The sequence below is a fragment of the Pelobates fuscus genome, chromosome 5 (assembly GCF_036172605.1).
Source record: "Pelobates fuscus isolate aPelFus1 chromosome 5, aPelFus1.pri, whole genome shotgun sequence".
NCBI lineage: Eukaryota > Metazoa > Chordata > Amphibia > Anura > Pelobatidae > Pelobates > Pelobates fuscus.
Window position 1 is genome coordinate 327,394,202 of NC_086321.1, and position 12,782 is coordinate 327,406,983.

Genomic DNA, 12,782 nt, shown 5'->3' on the forward strand with positions numbered 1-12,782 from the left:
ACAAAGGTCGCCCCCTATAGGTCACCTCTTAGAGGTGTGTTGCAGTGACATTCCTGGGACATGTACATGAACCAGTGTTTAGGTTGATGAACTTTTGACAAGTATTCCTGGTGCATTTTCAGGTTGTTCGGTGCCAATATTTCTATTTTAGTTACAGGCATGCATTTCTTTGCTCGTTTTTTTTGTTTACATTTATTACAGTCATTCATTAATTTTTTCTATAATATTTTGGGTCATTTTAAGAATAATTAAGTTGTATCAGTGGTTTTATGGTTAGAATTTGGTTTTATTTTTAGCTTCCCACTATAGACTAGCTAGAAGACTCAAAATTAGTCACTCTAGACATTCAAGGCAAGCCACTTTTATTTGTATTTATTTAGTGTGCTAAATAGTGTGTTGTTGTAACAAGTGCAACAACTTTATATACACTGCTCAAAAAATAATAAACAAAAATAACACATCCAAGATCTGAATGAATTAAATATTCTTCTGAAATACTTTGTTCTTCACATTCACATTTCTTCACAAAAATTTAAAAGTGGAAATCAAATTTGTCAACCCATGGAGGTCTGGATTTGGAGTCACACTCACAATTAAAGTAGAAAAACACTACAAGCTGATCCAACTTTGATGTAATGTCCTTAAAACAAGTCAAACTGAGGCTCAGTAGTGTGTGTGGCCTACACGTTCCTTTAAGACCTCCCTACAACGCCTGTGCATGTTCCTGATGAGGTGGTGGATGGTCTCCTGAGGGATCTCCTCCCAGACCTGGACTAAAGCATCTGCCAACTCCTGGACAGTCTGTGGTGCAACGTGACGTTGGTGGATGGAGGGAGACATGATGTCCCAGATGTGCTCAATTGGATTCAGTTCTGAGGAACAGGCGGGCCAATCCATAGCATCAATGCCTTAGTCTTGCAGGAACTGCTGACATACTCCAGCCACGAGGTCTAGCATAGTCTTGCATTAGGAGGAACCCAGGGCCAACCGCACCAACATATGGTCTCACAAGGGTACCTAATGGCAGTCAGGCTACCTCTGGTGAGCACATGGAGGGCTGTGCGGCCCCCCAAAGAAATGCCACCCCACACCATTACTGACCCACTGCCAAACCGGTCATGCTGGAGGATGTTGCAGGCAGTAGAACGTTCTCCACGGCGTCTCCAGACTCTGTCACATGTGCTCAGTGTGAACCTGCTTTCATCTGTGAAGAGCACAGTGTTGGGCTGTAAACAAAACCCCCACCTGTGGACATCGGGCCCTCATGGAGTCTGTTTCTGACTGAGCAGACACATGCACATTTGTGGCCTGCTGGAGGTCATTTTGCAGGGCTCTGGCAGTGCTCCTCCTTGCACAAAGGCGGGGGTAGCGGTCCTGCTGCCCTCCTATGGCCTCCTCCACGTCTCCTGATGTACTGGCCTGTCTCCTGGTTGCGCATCAATGTTCTGGACACTACACTGACAGCAAACCTTCTTGCCACAGCTCGCATTGATGTGCCATCCTGGATGAGCTGCACTACCTGAGCCACTTGTGTGGGTTGTAGACTCCATCTCATGCTACCACTATAGTGAAAGCACTGCCAGCATTTAAAAGTGACCAAAACATCAGCCAGGAAGCATAGGAGCTGAGAAGTGGTCTGTGGTCACCACCTGCAGAACCACTTCTTTATTGGGGGTGTCTTGCTAATTGCCTATAATTTCCACCTGTTGTCTATCCCATTTGCACGACAGCATGTGAAATTGATTGTCACTCAGTGTTGCTTCCTAAGTGGACAGTTTGATTTCACAGAAGTGTGATTGACTTGGAGTTACATGGTGTTGTTTAAGTGTTCCTTTTTTTTTTGAGCAGTGTATATATATTTATAGAGAACCAACTTATTCTGTTGTGCTTTATAATGTTATTAGGGAGGAATTTGCCAGCAAATGAGAACCTATTAGACAATTTTACAGGAATAATAGGAATACGAGGACCCTGCTTAAATGATTTTACAAATTAAACAACTTCCATGGTTGCACAGATTTACGATCAAGGACTTGCCATTTTCCACTATTTGGATGATATCCTGATTCTGCGGGAGCACTTAGAGACTGGAGAATCATCAAAAGAGTTTTGGAAATCCTACAATCCACTGGCTGAATCAATTTCAAGTAAACTGGTATTGTCCCAAGTGAGGACATATTTAGAAGCACAGTCTACACAGCTCAACAAATCCCATTGTTGTCCTGATGCCTGGGTATTTGTCAGTCTGTTCCATCCGAGGCAGGCGGAATTTAATCGTGGCAGTTGGGTGGCCAGCCAGCTTAGGGATAGAAAAGTTAAGAGGGTGGCCGGCCAATGGGAGACAGGCAATAGGCTAACTGTAGGTAATGGAGGCAGCAAAAGAGCTGTAATCTTTCTGCTCGGCTCCCTCGCTCACCCTTTTAGTGTATGTGTATCTGCCAGTGAATGAATGAACGCGAGTGAGTCTGTCCTATGAGTATGTGTATGTTTAGGTGACCATCCCCCCTTCAATAGCATGCATGGGAATGGTGTTTTTACTCAGTTTCCTCTCTCTCCCCCTTCCCCCACACTGTGGTGGTCTTGCTGCAGCTGGCCCTGCCTCCATGGCTGAGATAATCAAGCTTGATGATAGGGTGATGGGAGTTGGCACCCAGACCACTTCAATGAGCTGAAGTTGTCTGGGTGCCTACAGTGTTCCTTTAAGATACAAAGGGCACATGTTCTGGTGAGTATAATAGCTCCCCTTCAGGCATTTTCATGTAAGCACTGCCTTTTCAGAAAATGGCAGTGTTTACATTGCCCCTAGGGACACCTCCAAGTGGCCACTCTTTAGAGTCCTGTGCCGATTTTAGCCCATCCCTATGAGAAAGCATTGGATTGACTAAAAACCAGCCATTTTGATGTCACAAAGGGGGCAAAGCCAGCACTGGCAATAAAGAGAATTTTATAGGGGGACTAAGAAGGGGGGAGGGGCAAGCAACCTAAATGCTGGTTTTAGCACTATAGGGTCAGGAATACATGTTTGTGTTCCTGACCATATAGTGATCATTTAAGCTCTTAATAGCACATACACCTTTTAAATGGCATACAGAATTCACTGTATAAACAGTTTACATATGATAAATTTAATATTTTAATTGAAACCTAACCATGCATATGATTAAATGATACAAAATATAAAGCTAGAGACATGCTGATGGTCAGGTCATTTATGATATTGACAATTTAAAGAAACTTTTTAAAAATGTATTTTTTTATTTCTGTAGTTTCACAAAAATGAACATACTTTTACAACTACAAAATATGTGCACACTGGTCACAATAAAATTTAAACTGGGAAATAAAACAAAAATTAAACATAGTGGGAACATGTCTGCCTCTATAGCAGCGATTCTTACATAAAAAAAGTGAGGAAAAAAAAAAGTCTAACAAAGGCTATAAAGAAAGCCCCATCTACGCATTTCTGTCCATTCGGACATCAATTTCTCTTCCTCCAAGTTTGGTTCCATTCATCATGCGGCATGCTCTTTCAGCTACTTCTGGGCTTTCAAATTTCACCACACCACAGCCTTTGGATTTCCCATTTTCCATCTTTATATCAGCATACACAACATGGCCTGAAAGGATGCAGTAAACCAAGTTTAAAAAGGTAGTTCGCCAAAATTATTGTATACATAAAAGGTTTTGTATTTCCCTTCATACAAGCATAAAGGGTTATTCCAAGCACCAAAAGTACTTCAGCAATTTAAAGCAGTCATGATACTTAGAGTCAGTATTGAGACAGCGTTAAAGAATTTTGCGATTTGAGTTATAACTCAATTTCTGCATCATTAACCAGTCCAGCCTGGCTAACTTAAATCCAAATATTTGCATCAGTCAGCATGCATAGCACCAACAGATGACCAAAGGTGGTATTGCACTGAACCCCCCCCCCCCCCTAAATAGCCCCCCATCCCCTTCCATAGCACCCCATTTTCTATTTTTTTTGTATGACATCGCTGAGGAGGCTGGGACAGCATGTCCTGGAGGGCTAGTCCTCCTCCAGCACATGCTGTCCCAGCCTCCCAAGTGATGTCATACAAAAAATAAATAAAAAGAATTATTAAAACACTGTCTTTGATTGGAGTAACACCCCTTAGCCATGCTTTTTCAATACATATACAAGAAATAAGCAGAAGGGCAACTTACCACAATCGTTGAACTTGTCTTTCAACATTTTCCATGTGCAGTCAAAAGACAACTGTGGAGGAGAGAATAAGATTAAGTCAACACCAAAGGATATACCAAAACCACAAACTATTGGAACATTAATATATTTGACATGATGAACATCAAGTTTAGTTCTGTCTCAGACAACTGGATTCCTGAATTGACCACAGTGTGGATTTCCACATATAAAGTCAAACAATTATTGACATTTATAACATTCTGCAGTATTGCCAACAGCCCTCGACACGAAAGGCTTGTGGCATTATAACAGCCAACACAGGACACCAGGTCTTGGTGACCTTTATCTAAACAGTAACTGCTCTACAGAGGATCTGTGAAATGAGCAAAGCTGTTTTCATTCAGTCTTAAAAAAGTTACTTGAATTTTACATGGTAAAGTATGGAAAACAGAAGTCTTTCAAAATATAGTTAGAAGCTAGTCTTGATGAATATGTCCTGAGTGCTCCCATTTTATTAGCAATCATTAAAGCAGCCGTCCAAGCCGCCCCTCTCCCGGGAGGACAGCATAGCATGCCCCAACTATGGGAAAAGAATAGGCAGAAATAGCATTCCAAACAAAGAATCGCTTACATTTCGAACAAAGATTTGACATCCCTTCCGGGGCATTGCACCTGGACGAGAATTGCCAGTTCCTCCAAAGGATCCTCCAAAGTTGCTTCCAAACTTGTTGTGGTCCATGTCCATAGGCCTGTCAAAATTTGAACCCATCCCTAATCCCATGCTAGAACCAATCCCCAGACCTGCACCCATTCTGTCCAAAGAGCTTGAGCCAATGCGATCTAACCCAACCCTGCCCAAAGAATTAGCACTTAAGCGGTCAACTGGTGGTAATCGGTCCATAACAGGCCCCATACGATCTAGTCCTGAACCCATTCTATCCAGTGATGAGGAACCCAAACGGTCCATTCCAACACCAACTCTATCTATACCAGAGCCAATACGATCCAAATTGGACCCCATTCTGTCTATGCTTGAGCCAACTCTATCCATATTAGAGCCCATTCTGTCCACACCATAGCCAATACCAGTACTCATGCGGTCTAAACTAGAAGCTACAATTCTATCAATGCTGGTGGATATATCCATTCCTAAAGAACCAATACCAGAGCCAATCCTATCTGAACTAGGACCCATGCGATCCATGACAAGCCCCATTCGGTCAATGTCTGATCCTACTCTGTCTACACCCCCTCTCCCCATGGCTGAGCTCAGTCGTTCAATGGTGGAACCAAGACTGCTTGCTCCAGAACCTAAATTAAAAAAGGGAAACAAAAAAACCACAAAGACACTTTTGTAAATATTTTTTATCATCTTCAAACACTGACTTTTGGTAAATGTTATAAGCCATTTAATCAATCTACAGTTAAAATGTGTTCAGGTTTCTTTCAATTCAAAGTGGTGGCACAGGTTAAAAAAAAACAACATTTTATATTATGCAATCTGAGTTTTCATTCATTTAACAAATTCAGGGCTGTGTTGAGCTGCAATTTCAAAATAAGCAGGACATTCTATTTAAGCTTAGGATCCTTAGTGATCACATTTTAATCTTTAAAGGGCCACTATAGGCACCCAGATCACTTCAGCTCAATGAAATGGTCTTAGTGACAGGTCCCTCTAGGTTTAACCCTGCAGCTGAAAATATAGAAGTTTCTGAGAAATCACAGTGAGAAGCTGAAGTCCACAGGAAAGCACTGAGTAGTGCTTTCCTAGGGGGCGTTTTTAATGCACTCGCGGCTCTGGCCGCACATGCTCATTCGGTTCTACTTGGGAGCCATATGAGGAGTGGCCAGTGGAGGTATCCCTAAGGCTGTTAAATACGGCATTTTCTCTGAAAAGACCGGGTTTACTGCAAAAGGCCTGAATGGAATGACTCTACTCACCAAAACAAATACAATAAGCTGTAGTGTCCCTTTAAGATAAGCTCCAATTCCTTTGTCAAGCCCTCTCACAATACACACTTTCACACCTAGTGCCTCACAAGATCACCTTGCATCATTTGTCGTGCATGCAAATATGTATTAAGATATGGGGATAGGTACTTCCAAAGTCTGAGGATTTGTTATTTTAATGTCTAAATATTGTTCTGTCCATAAACTTTACCATAGCACTGATTTAGTGATTTATTTTAATATTAAGACAAAAAATATATGCCGTATTTGGCATGGGGCTAGAAAACCAATGTTTTGTGGACCATGAAAGTGCACAAGGAAAATGCTCAATTTAAGCATACTAAAAGCACCACAGTGCTAATCACGAAGACTATGCAATTTTTTGTAAACATTTGAAGCTAACCGGGTTTAAAATATTTAAGTACAATTCAAAGAAAACAAAACACACATAAAACGTACCTAACCCTCTATCAATAGGGTCACTGTAACCTCTGGATAAGGAACTCAGTTCATTTCTGTCAAAGCCAGCTGTCAATCCACGGTCAATGTCTAAAGAGGGAGACGAGACCGTTTATGAACACATGAAATATAAACAGTAATATTCATCAATATTTGATAATCAACTTTTGTATGGTTAACCTATCACAGTCAATTACGTATTCAGGAAGAACACACAAGTTCATAAGTTTTCAGGTTGACACATCTGGTTTTCTTTAAGCCATAAAAGATTTTAAAAGGAACATTGCGCCACTTAGAATGCCCTCAGATATTCACTCAATGCATCTCTATGGGAAGTGATGCAAAGATTGCAGGACGCAACAAACTACCTCTAGCAGCTGTCTGAGTGACAGCTACTAAGTGTCCTTTGTGACAAATATAAAAGCATTTCCTCAGAAACTGCAAGATGTATAATGGTGAGACCACAGTGACACTTTTTGCATCATAAACACTACATTAAGCTATATAGCGGCTTTAGGGTTTACAATATCCATTTAAAAAAAAGTTAAAGCGGGGGGCGGGGCCGGACCGCCGACGGGATCAGACATGTTCCGTCTGAGCTCCCGCTTTGGGGCCGGAAAATCGGGGCTAACTGGGGGCTCACACCCCCCACCCACCCGCTAAGCAGATCACATTGATCCCCGGATCGGGAGCTACGGGGGGATACCTTTTAGGTGTCAGCCCGGCACCTACAGTGGCAACAAAGGCCCAAGGCGTGTGGAAGCTTGAGCCGGGACGAGACGGCCGCTCTCCCGGGTCTCCTGCCGGTGTCTGGCGTCCCCCCCCCCCCCCCCCCCCTCTGGACCGGGGGGGTTATCCCGGTCTGCCCAAGCAACTACCGTCACTCCAAGCAGGGCCGCAAGCCAGCAATCTGCAACGGCACACTCTCCGGCGGCATCCCTCAAGATGGCTGCCGCACGCCTGCCACATGTGCGACCTACCAGTAAGATGGAGCCTGCTGCAGAGGCAGCCATCCAACGCCATCCGACTTCTACAGACACCTGCCCCAGAGAAGTGCCGGCTGACCACATTGAGCAGACCAAAGGGATGCCTACAGCACAGATATTGGGCCGAAAAAGAAGAGCATCAGCATTCCACTGGGCCCACCTCAAACGCACTGCAATGGCTGCACCTCCATCCCAGATCCCCTTCTGAGGCACAAACAGCCTGCCAGCACAGGAGGATTCACCCGGGGCACCGGCCAGCACCGCTGAAGATCCGACGCCGCAGGCGGCGATCACCCACCGGGATCCAAAGCAGGCCCCTGCAGGGGAAGACCTCGGCCTCCCACGTGAGTGACCAGGTACGAAGCCCAGAAGCGCAGGCCTTCACGACGGCTCGGGGCTGTGGGGAGGAATTGCTTGAACTCTGCCTCCTATCCACGCACCACCCCCTAAGCCTGAGACCGAACCGGGGCATAGGCTGAGCCAGTACCTTGCAACTCAAGCACAGACAACCGGCGAAAATGCCCGCACGTTGGACTACCTCCCTACAAGCGGCATGTCTGCCCTGTGCCTGATTCCGCTGCCGGAGAACTTTGCCACCTAGATCTTGGACGCTTGAGTATCACCCATGCCCACAAGTCAATACTGTATAAATATGCATGTTTGTTTAGGCAATACCATTTTTTTTTTAAGTTCAGCAATGAGCGCTAGGGCAGCCTAGTTAAATGGGTTATCAATCCTGTTATTACTACCTAATGACCCACTTCTATTATGGCTTCGAATTAGCTGTGCATTAGTTTTATCTTTTTATGTTGAAACTCACGCAATCAAACTCACGCAATCCAACCCACTAAGACAGGCATAAGACCTTTCGTAGCCTAGTATTATTCTTGCTAATCACATACCTGAGCGCCACTAAGACCAAGCATTGTGAAGCCTGTTTATTTTGACTTTATTCAGCATTCAGATGCCATAGCCTAGTACTAGCTTGTATTTAAATAATCTGCAACTGAATAATCGCTTTACTTTACCCTGTGAATATAAATGTTTGAGCCACTACTAGCCTGGGACAAAGCAATCTTCCCTGCATATATACTAAATCATCTGGAAGCACCTGACCGTTAACTTAAGCTTGTGACTATTAACCTGTTAGGGGTTAAAATTGTGCAGATACTCGTGCCATGGTTAGACTTGTTAATATCTATGTTTACGCAGTTGTAACACATTATGTGACTTTAAAAATGACAAAAATGTGCATGTCTCTCATGTAACCCAATGTAGAACCTGCATATGAAACGCTAGAGGATTGCCTTTGGGGTACCTCATAAGCGGATGTTAATTGCTTATGCACAACAAAAATAAAAAATTCAAAAAAAAAAAAGTTAAAGCAGTGACCTATATAAGATGTCGCACACTGAAATATGTAGAATATGTCTGTTAATTCCAACAATGTTTTAGGTGCATATAATAGACAGACGATACCAGTTTGCATGTCAAAGTGCAGTTTCCCCTTATATATGTCCATGACCTTGCAGATTTAGAAAAGTTCTGTATAGCAGAGTTCCCCAACCCAGTCCTCATGGCCTACCAACAATCCAGGATTTATGTATTTCCCTGTTTTATTAAAACCTGGACTTTTGGTGAGTCACGAGTACTGGGGTTGGGTAACACTGCTCTATATGACCAACTGGACAAAATTTAGGAGGAGAAAAGAAAGACTGTGGGACCCATTAAAAAGCCAGGGTACGGGGGGCGGAGCCTGACCACGGAGCAGTCCAGACGTGTGCCGCATGAGCTCCTGTGTCTGGCATACTAAACTCGACAGCAAAACGAGCCAAAAGCCTACCGAGCTGCAGAATCTTACCCGACCTAATCCCGACATGCCGGCGGTTCCGGGGATACCTCTCGCGGGCCGCTCCTCCGCTGGCAAACCGGACTCGGGGCTTTGCGGCCTACCGGTCACTGGGCCGAGGAGAGACGGCCGCTCTCCTACGGCTCTAACCGGAGGTGACACACGACTAAAGGGGTCCCCTCCCCCCCTGGACCGGCGGGAGTTATCCCGGTCCTACCTGGCAAGCACCTGGGCGGCAGACACCCGCCACAATGAAAGACAGGCTGACTCAGACCAGCAGCAGCTACGCTCCCCTGGGCTGCCCAAGATGGCGGACATACTCACCTCACACACAGCAGCGGACCACGTGGAGCAAACACTCCAGGGCATCGACGAGATATTTGCCCGATTCTGGGCCAAGCTGGAGAGGCGAATGCAACCCACACAGCGACCCAGACAAAGGGACACCCAGAGAGGCCTAAGCCCAAACGCTGAAGGCTATCAAACAGGCACAAAACCTACCCAGCAATCTACCAAGCCCAAGACCAGCCCACGCAAACCGAGGGTCAGAGGGGCGCTTACCCAGCAGAGCACCAAGTGGGCGGAAAAAACCCCGCCGCAAGAAACAAGCACGCAACAGGACCCTCCACCGCCTGCGTAGAAAACAGGACTTGGACACTCTGGGTCATGGGGCCTGGAGCCCGAAGTTGCCAGCCCTTGAACCGACCCGAAGCCAACGAAAGGGTGAGTGCTGCCCAAAACGCACCTTGACCCTGGAGAAGTCAAACGCCCGCAGCAGGAGCATACCGGACATGGGTGTCGGTTAAGCCAACACTGGACTGATTACCTGTGGGGGGTAGCCACCGGCCGCACTAAAGGCCTTACAGCGCACATGGACTCGGTGCTCTCCCCCACGTTGCCTCTGGAGCGCTGTGCGGTATGCCAGTCATCGTTTATTGCCTAGCCTATATGTGTTTTAACGCTTAGTCAGCCACATTGCAGCCTTAGGCATCTCCACATGTACTGATGCAGCCTCAAATTATGTGTCTAGACCCACTGCTTAGCCTTGGTACTATGCCCTTCACCTGCCTTTCATGACTAAAACCCTAGCAAATGTATTCTGGTATTGCTAAACTGCATAACTGTATTTTGATAACATATCTGGTACAGTCTGATAGAGATCGATGTGTATATATATAACGAAATGCACCCTCATAGTTTGTTCACTCATTAGGATGATGTACCAACTCAGCATGCCACTAACTGCAGCCAGTCATGTTAATCCACTTCTTGTAACCACGATTTTTGCTAGTATGTATCGCTTTAACTAACAATCTGATCGAATCTATATTGCTTGAGAAAGATATAAATAATCATTTACAATCGCTATTGAATCTTGATAGAATTGAATACCCTAAGAATCTACGTTTTAATCTCACTCTATAATAGCGATAACAAGCATGTACCTACTCTTGTCTTTGTAACTTTAAAAATTGTGCATGTTTTCTCACTGCCTTACTGATTACAAGCTGTGTATTTTGTCTTCTGTCACAAGCTGTTGGGGCGTGACAAGTTGTATGTAAATTATTTGCACTTCAAAAATAAAGAATTTAAAAAAAAAAAAGCCAGGGTACGGGGGCGGGCCGCCGAGCCTAGCAGTCGCAGGCAAGCACAGCTCCCGCACGAGATAATCAATTTAACTTGAAAATCATTAAACTGAAATCAGCGACCACCAACCTCGACCCGCAAAGCACACGGGCTACCGGAGCCGGGGAGAGGCTTGCTCGCGGAGTTCCAGTCCCCCGGAGGAGGGGTACCCTGCAGCAACCAGCGGGTGCCTGCCTGGCGGTGAGTTGAGTGGACGGCCGCCGCTCCACTATCCTGCCCAACGGAGCCCGGAGCACACAAAGCGCAACGGCGGACCCGGTCCTGTCCCCCCCCCCGGACCGGGGGGGGGGGGGGGGGGGGTGATCCCGGTCCATGCTTTAAACTACACGTGGAGGCGCTAGCAGACCACCATGCAGGCCTCAGACACGCGGCCAAGATGGCGGAGGCCACGAGAGCGGTGATCGCATGAAGCCGATAACTGAAACGACCTGGCACGGTACACAGGGTTGCCTGAACTTAACGACCCACATTATTAAGCAGCATTAAAGTCCAGAGAAATTGCGGATGCAAGGTCCACGCTTACCAGCTCTCCACATAAGCACCGACATGCAGCCTGGACCCGCACACAAGATGGCGGAGACCAGCACTCTCGGACACAAGACGACCTGCAGCCACCATGCGCTCTGGCACACGAGGCATTATCAGGTACGGCAGACCCCCCTAAGCGGGTCCTAACACTGACCCTTCAGCCTGCTTCCTTGAGCTTCTGGCAAAGATATCTCTAATGAGACAGAAAGGGGTATTTTTTATATACACCCCTATACTTATTAACCCTTAATAGGGAACACATGGGATGGGTAGCAGCATTGTTACCAGGCTGTGTGATACAAAGTAAATACAAATACAAAAAGAGAGAAGTCCTGCGCTTAAGCAGCAAGGACTACAACACACATCAGCCCCAATATATAGTAAAAACCAAAGAAAAGAAAAGCGTTACCTGCGCTCTCTCCTTAATCCCTATGTATATTTAGACAAATGGAGGTCATTTAGTTGCTCCAATGGCCATTGGAGGGAATGCCCGCCTGCCAACGTCAAGGCAGACCTTTTTGGCAGGCGGGCATTCCCTCCAATGGCCATTGGAGCAACTAAATGACCTCCATTTGTCTAAATATACATAGGGATTAAGGAGAAAGCGCAGGTAACGTTTTTCTTTTCTTTGGTTTTTCTTATCAGGTACGGGCCCAGACACCCCGAGATACTCCTGACAGAGAGCCCAACAAATACCGCTCACGGATACTGCATTGCCGAGAGGTCCGCACACGTTTCATCTGGGCTGGGTGCTCATTGGGAGGAACCCCCCCCCCCCCCCCCCCACAGCCTGCCATATACCCAGGGAGAAGCTAGGGGCCCGGCGGAACCCTGGGCCCACGGTCCTGAAGATGGGTCCAATGGCACACGGGCGCGAGTGCCCATCAAGGCCTCATGTAGAGGATGGGCGGCCCTCGAAAGCAGCATAGCCATAACAGAGACTCTGGTCAGCGGCTTAAAGGCATCGGAAGCAAGCGGGACTCCGGGTCCAGATCTGGCCCCCTGTCACTGGACATGTTGAGGACTAGCCTGTGTGGCAGACCATTGGTGGTATTTGCCCCTTCTCATGCTATCAACAGACCCGACCCCCCCCCCCCCCCCTTATGCCTAGCTTAGCATATGTGCCCCAACTTAACCTTATCAGTCTAATCATCCTCACTCAGCCGAAGCTGGGGTAGACGAAGTGGTTTAGTCC

At 46.2% G+C, this 12,782-nt stretch overlaps 1 protein-coding gene across 1 annotated transcript in view; it reads right to left on the minus strand.

Moving 5' to 3' along the window:
* Positions 1–3,116: 3,116 nt before the first annotated feature.
* HNRNPM (heterogeneous nuclear ribonucleoprotein M) overlaps positions 3,117–12,782 on the minus strand; it is a 30,078-nt gene continuing 20,412 nt past the window's right edge. The window contains exons 13-16 of the mRNA XM_063455655.1: positions 6,578–6,667; positions 4,800–5,479; positions 4,189–4,240; positions 3,117–3,617 (exon numbers count right to left, since the gene is read on the minus strand). Of these exons, the coding sequence (XP_063311725.1) occupies positions 3,454–3,617; positions 4,189–4,240; positions 4,800–5,479; positions 6,578–6,667 (986 nt within the window). The 3' untranslated portion in view covers positions 3,117–3,453. The remainder of the gene's footprint in view (positions 3,618–4,188; positions 4,241–4,799; positions 5,480–6,577; positions 6,668–12,782) is intronic.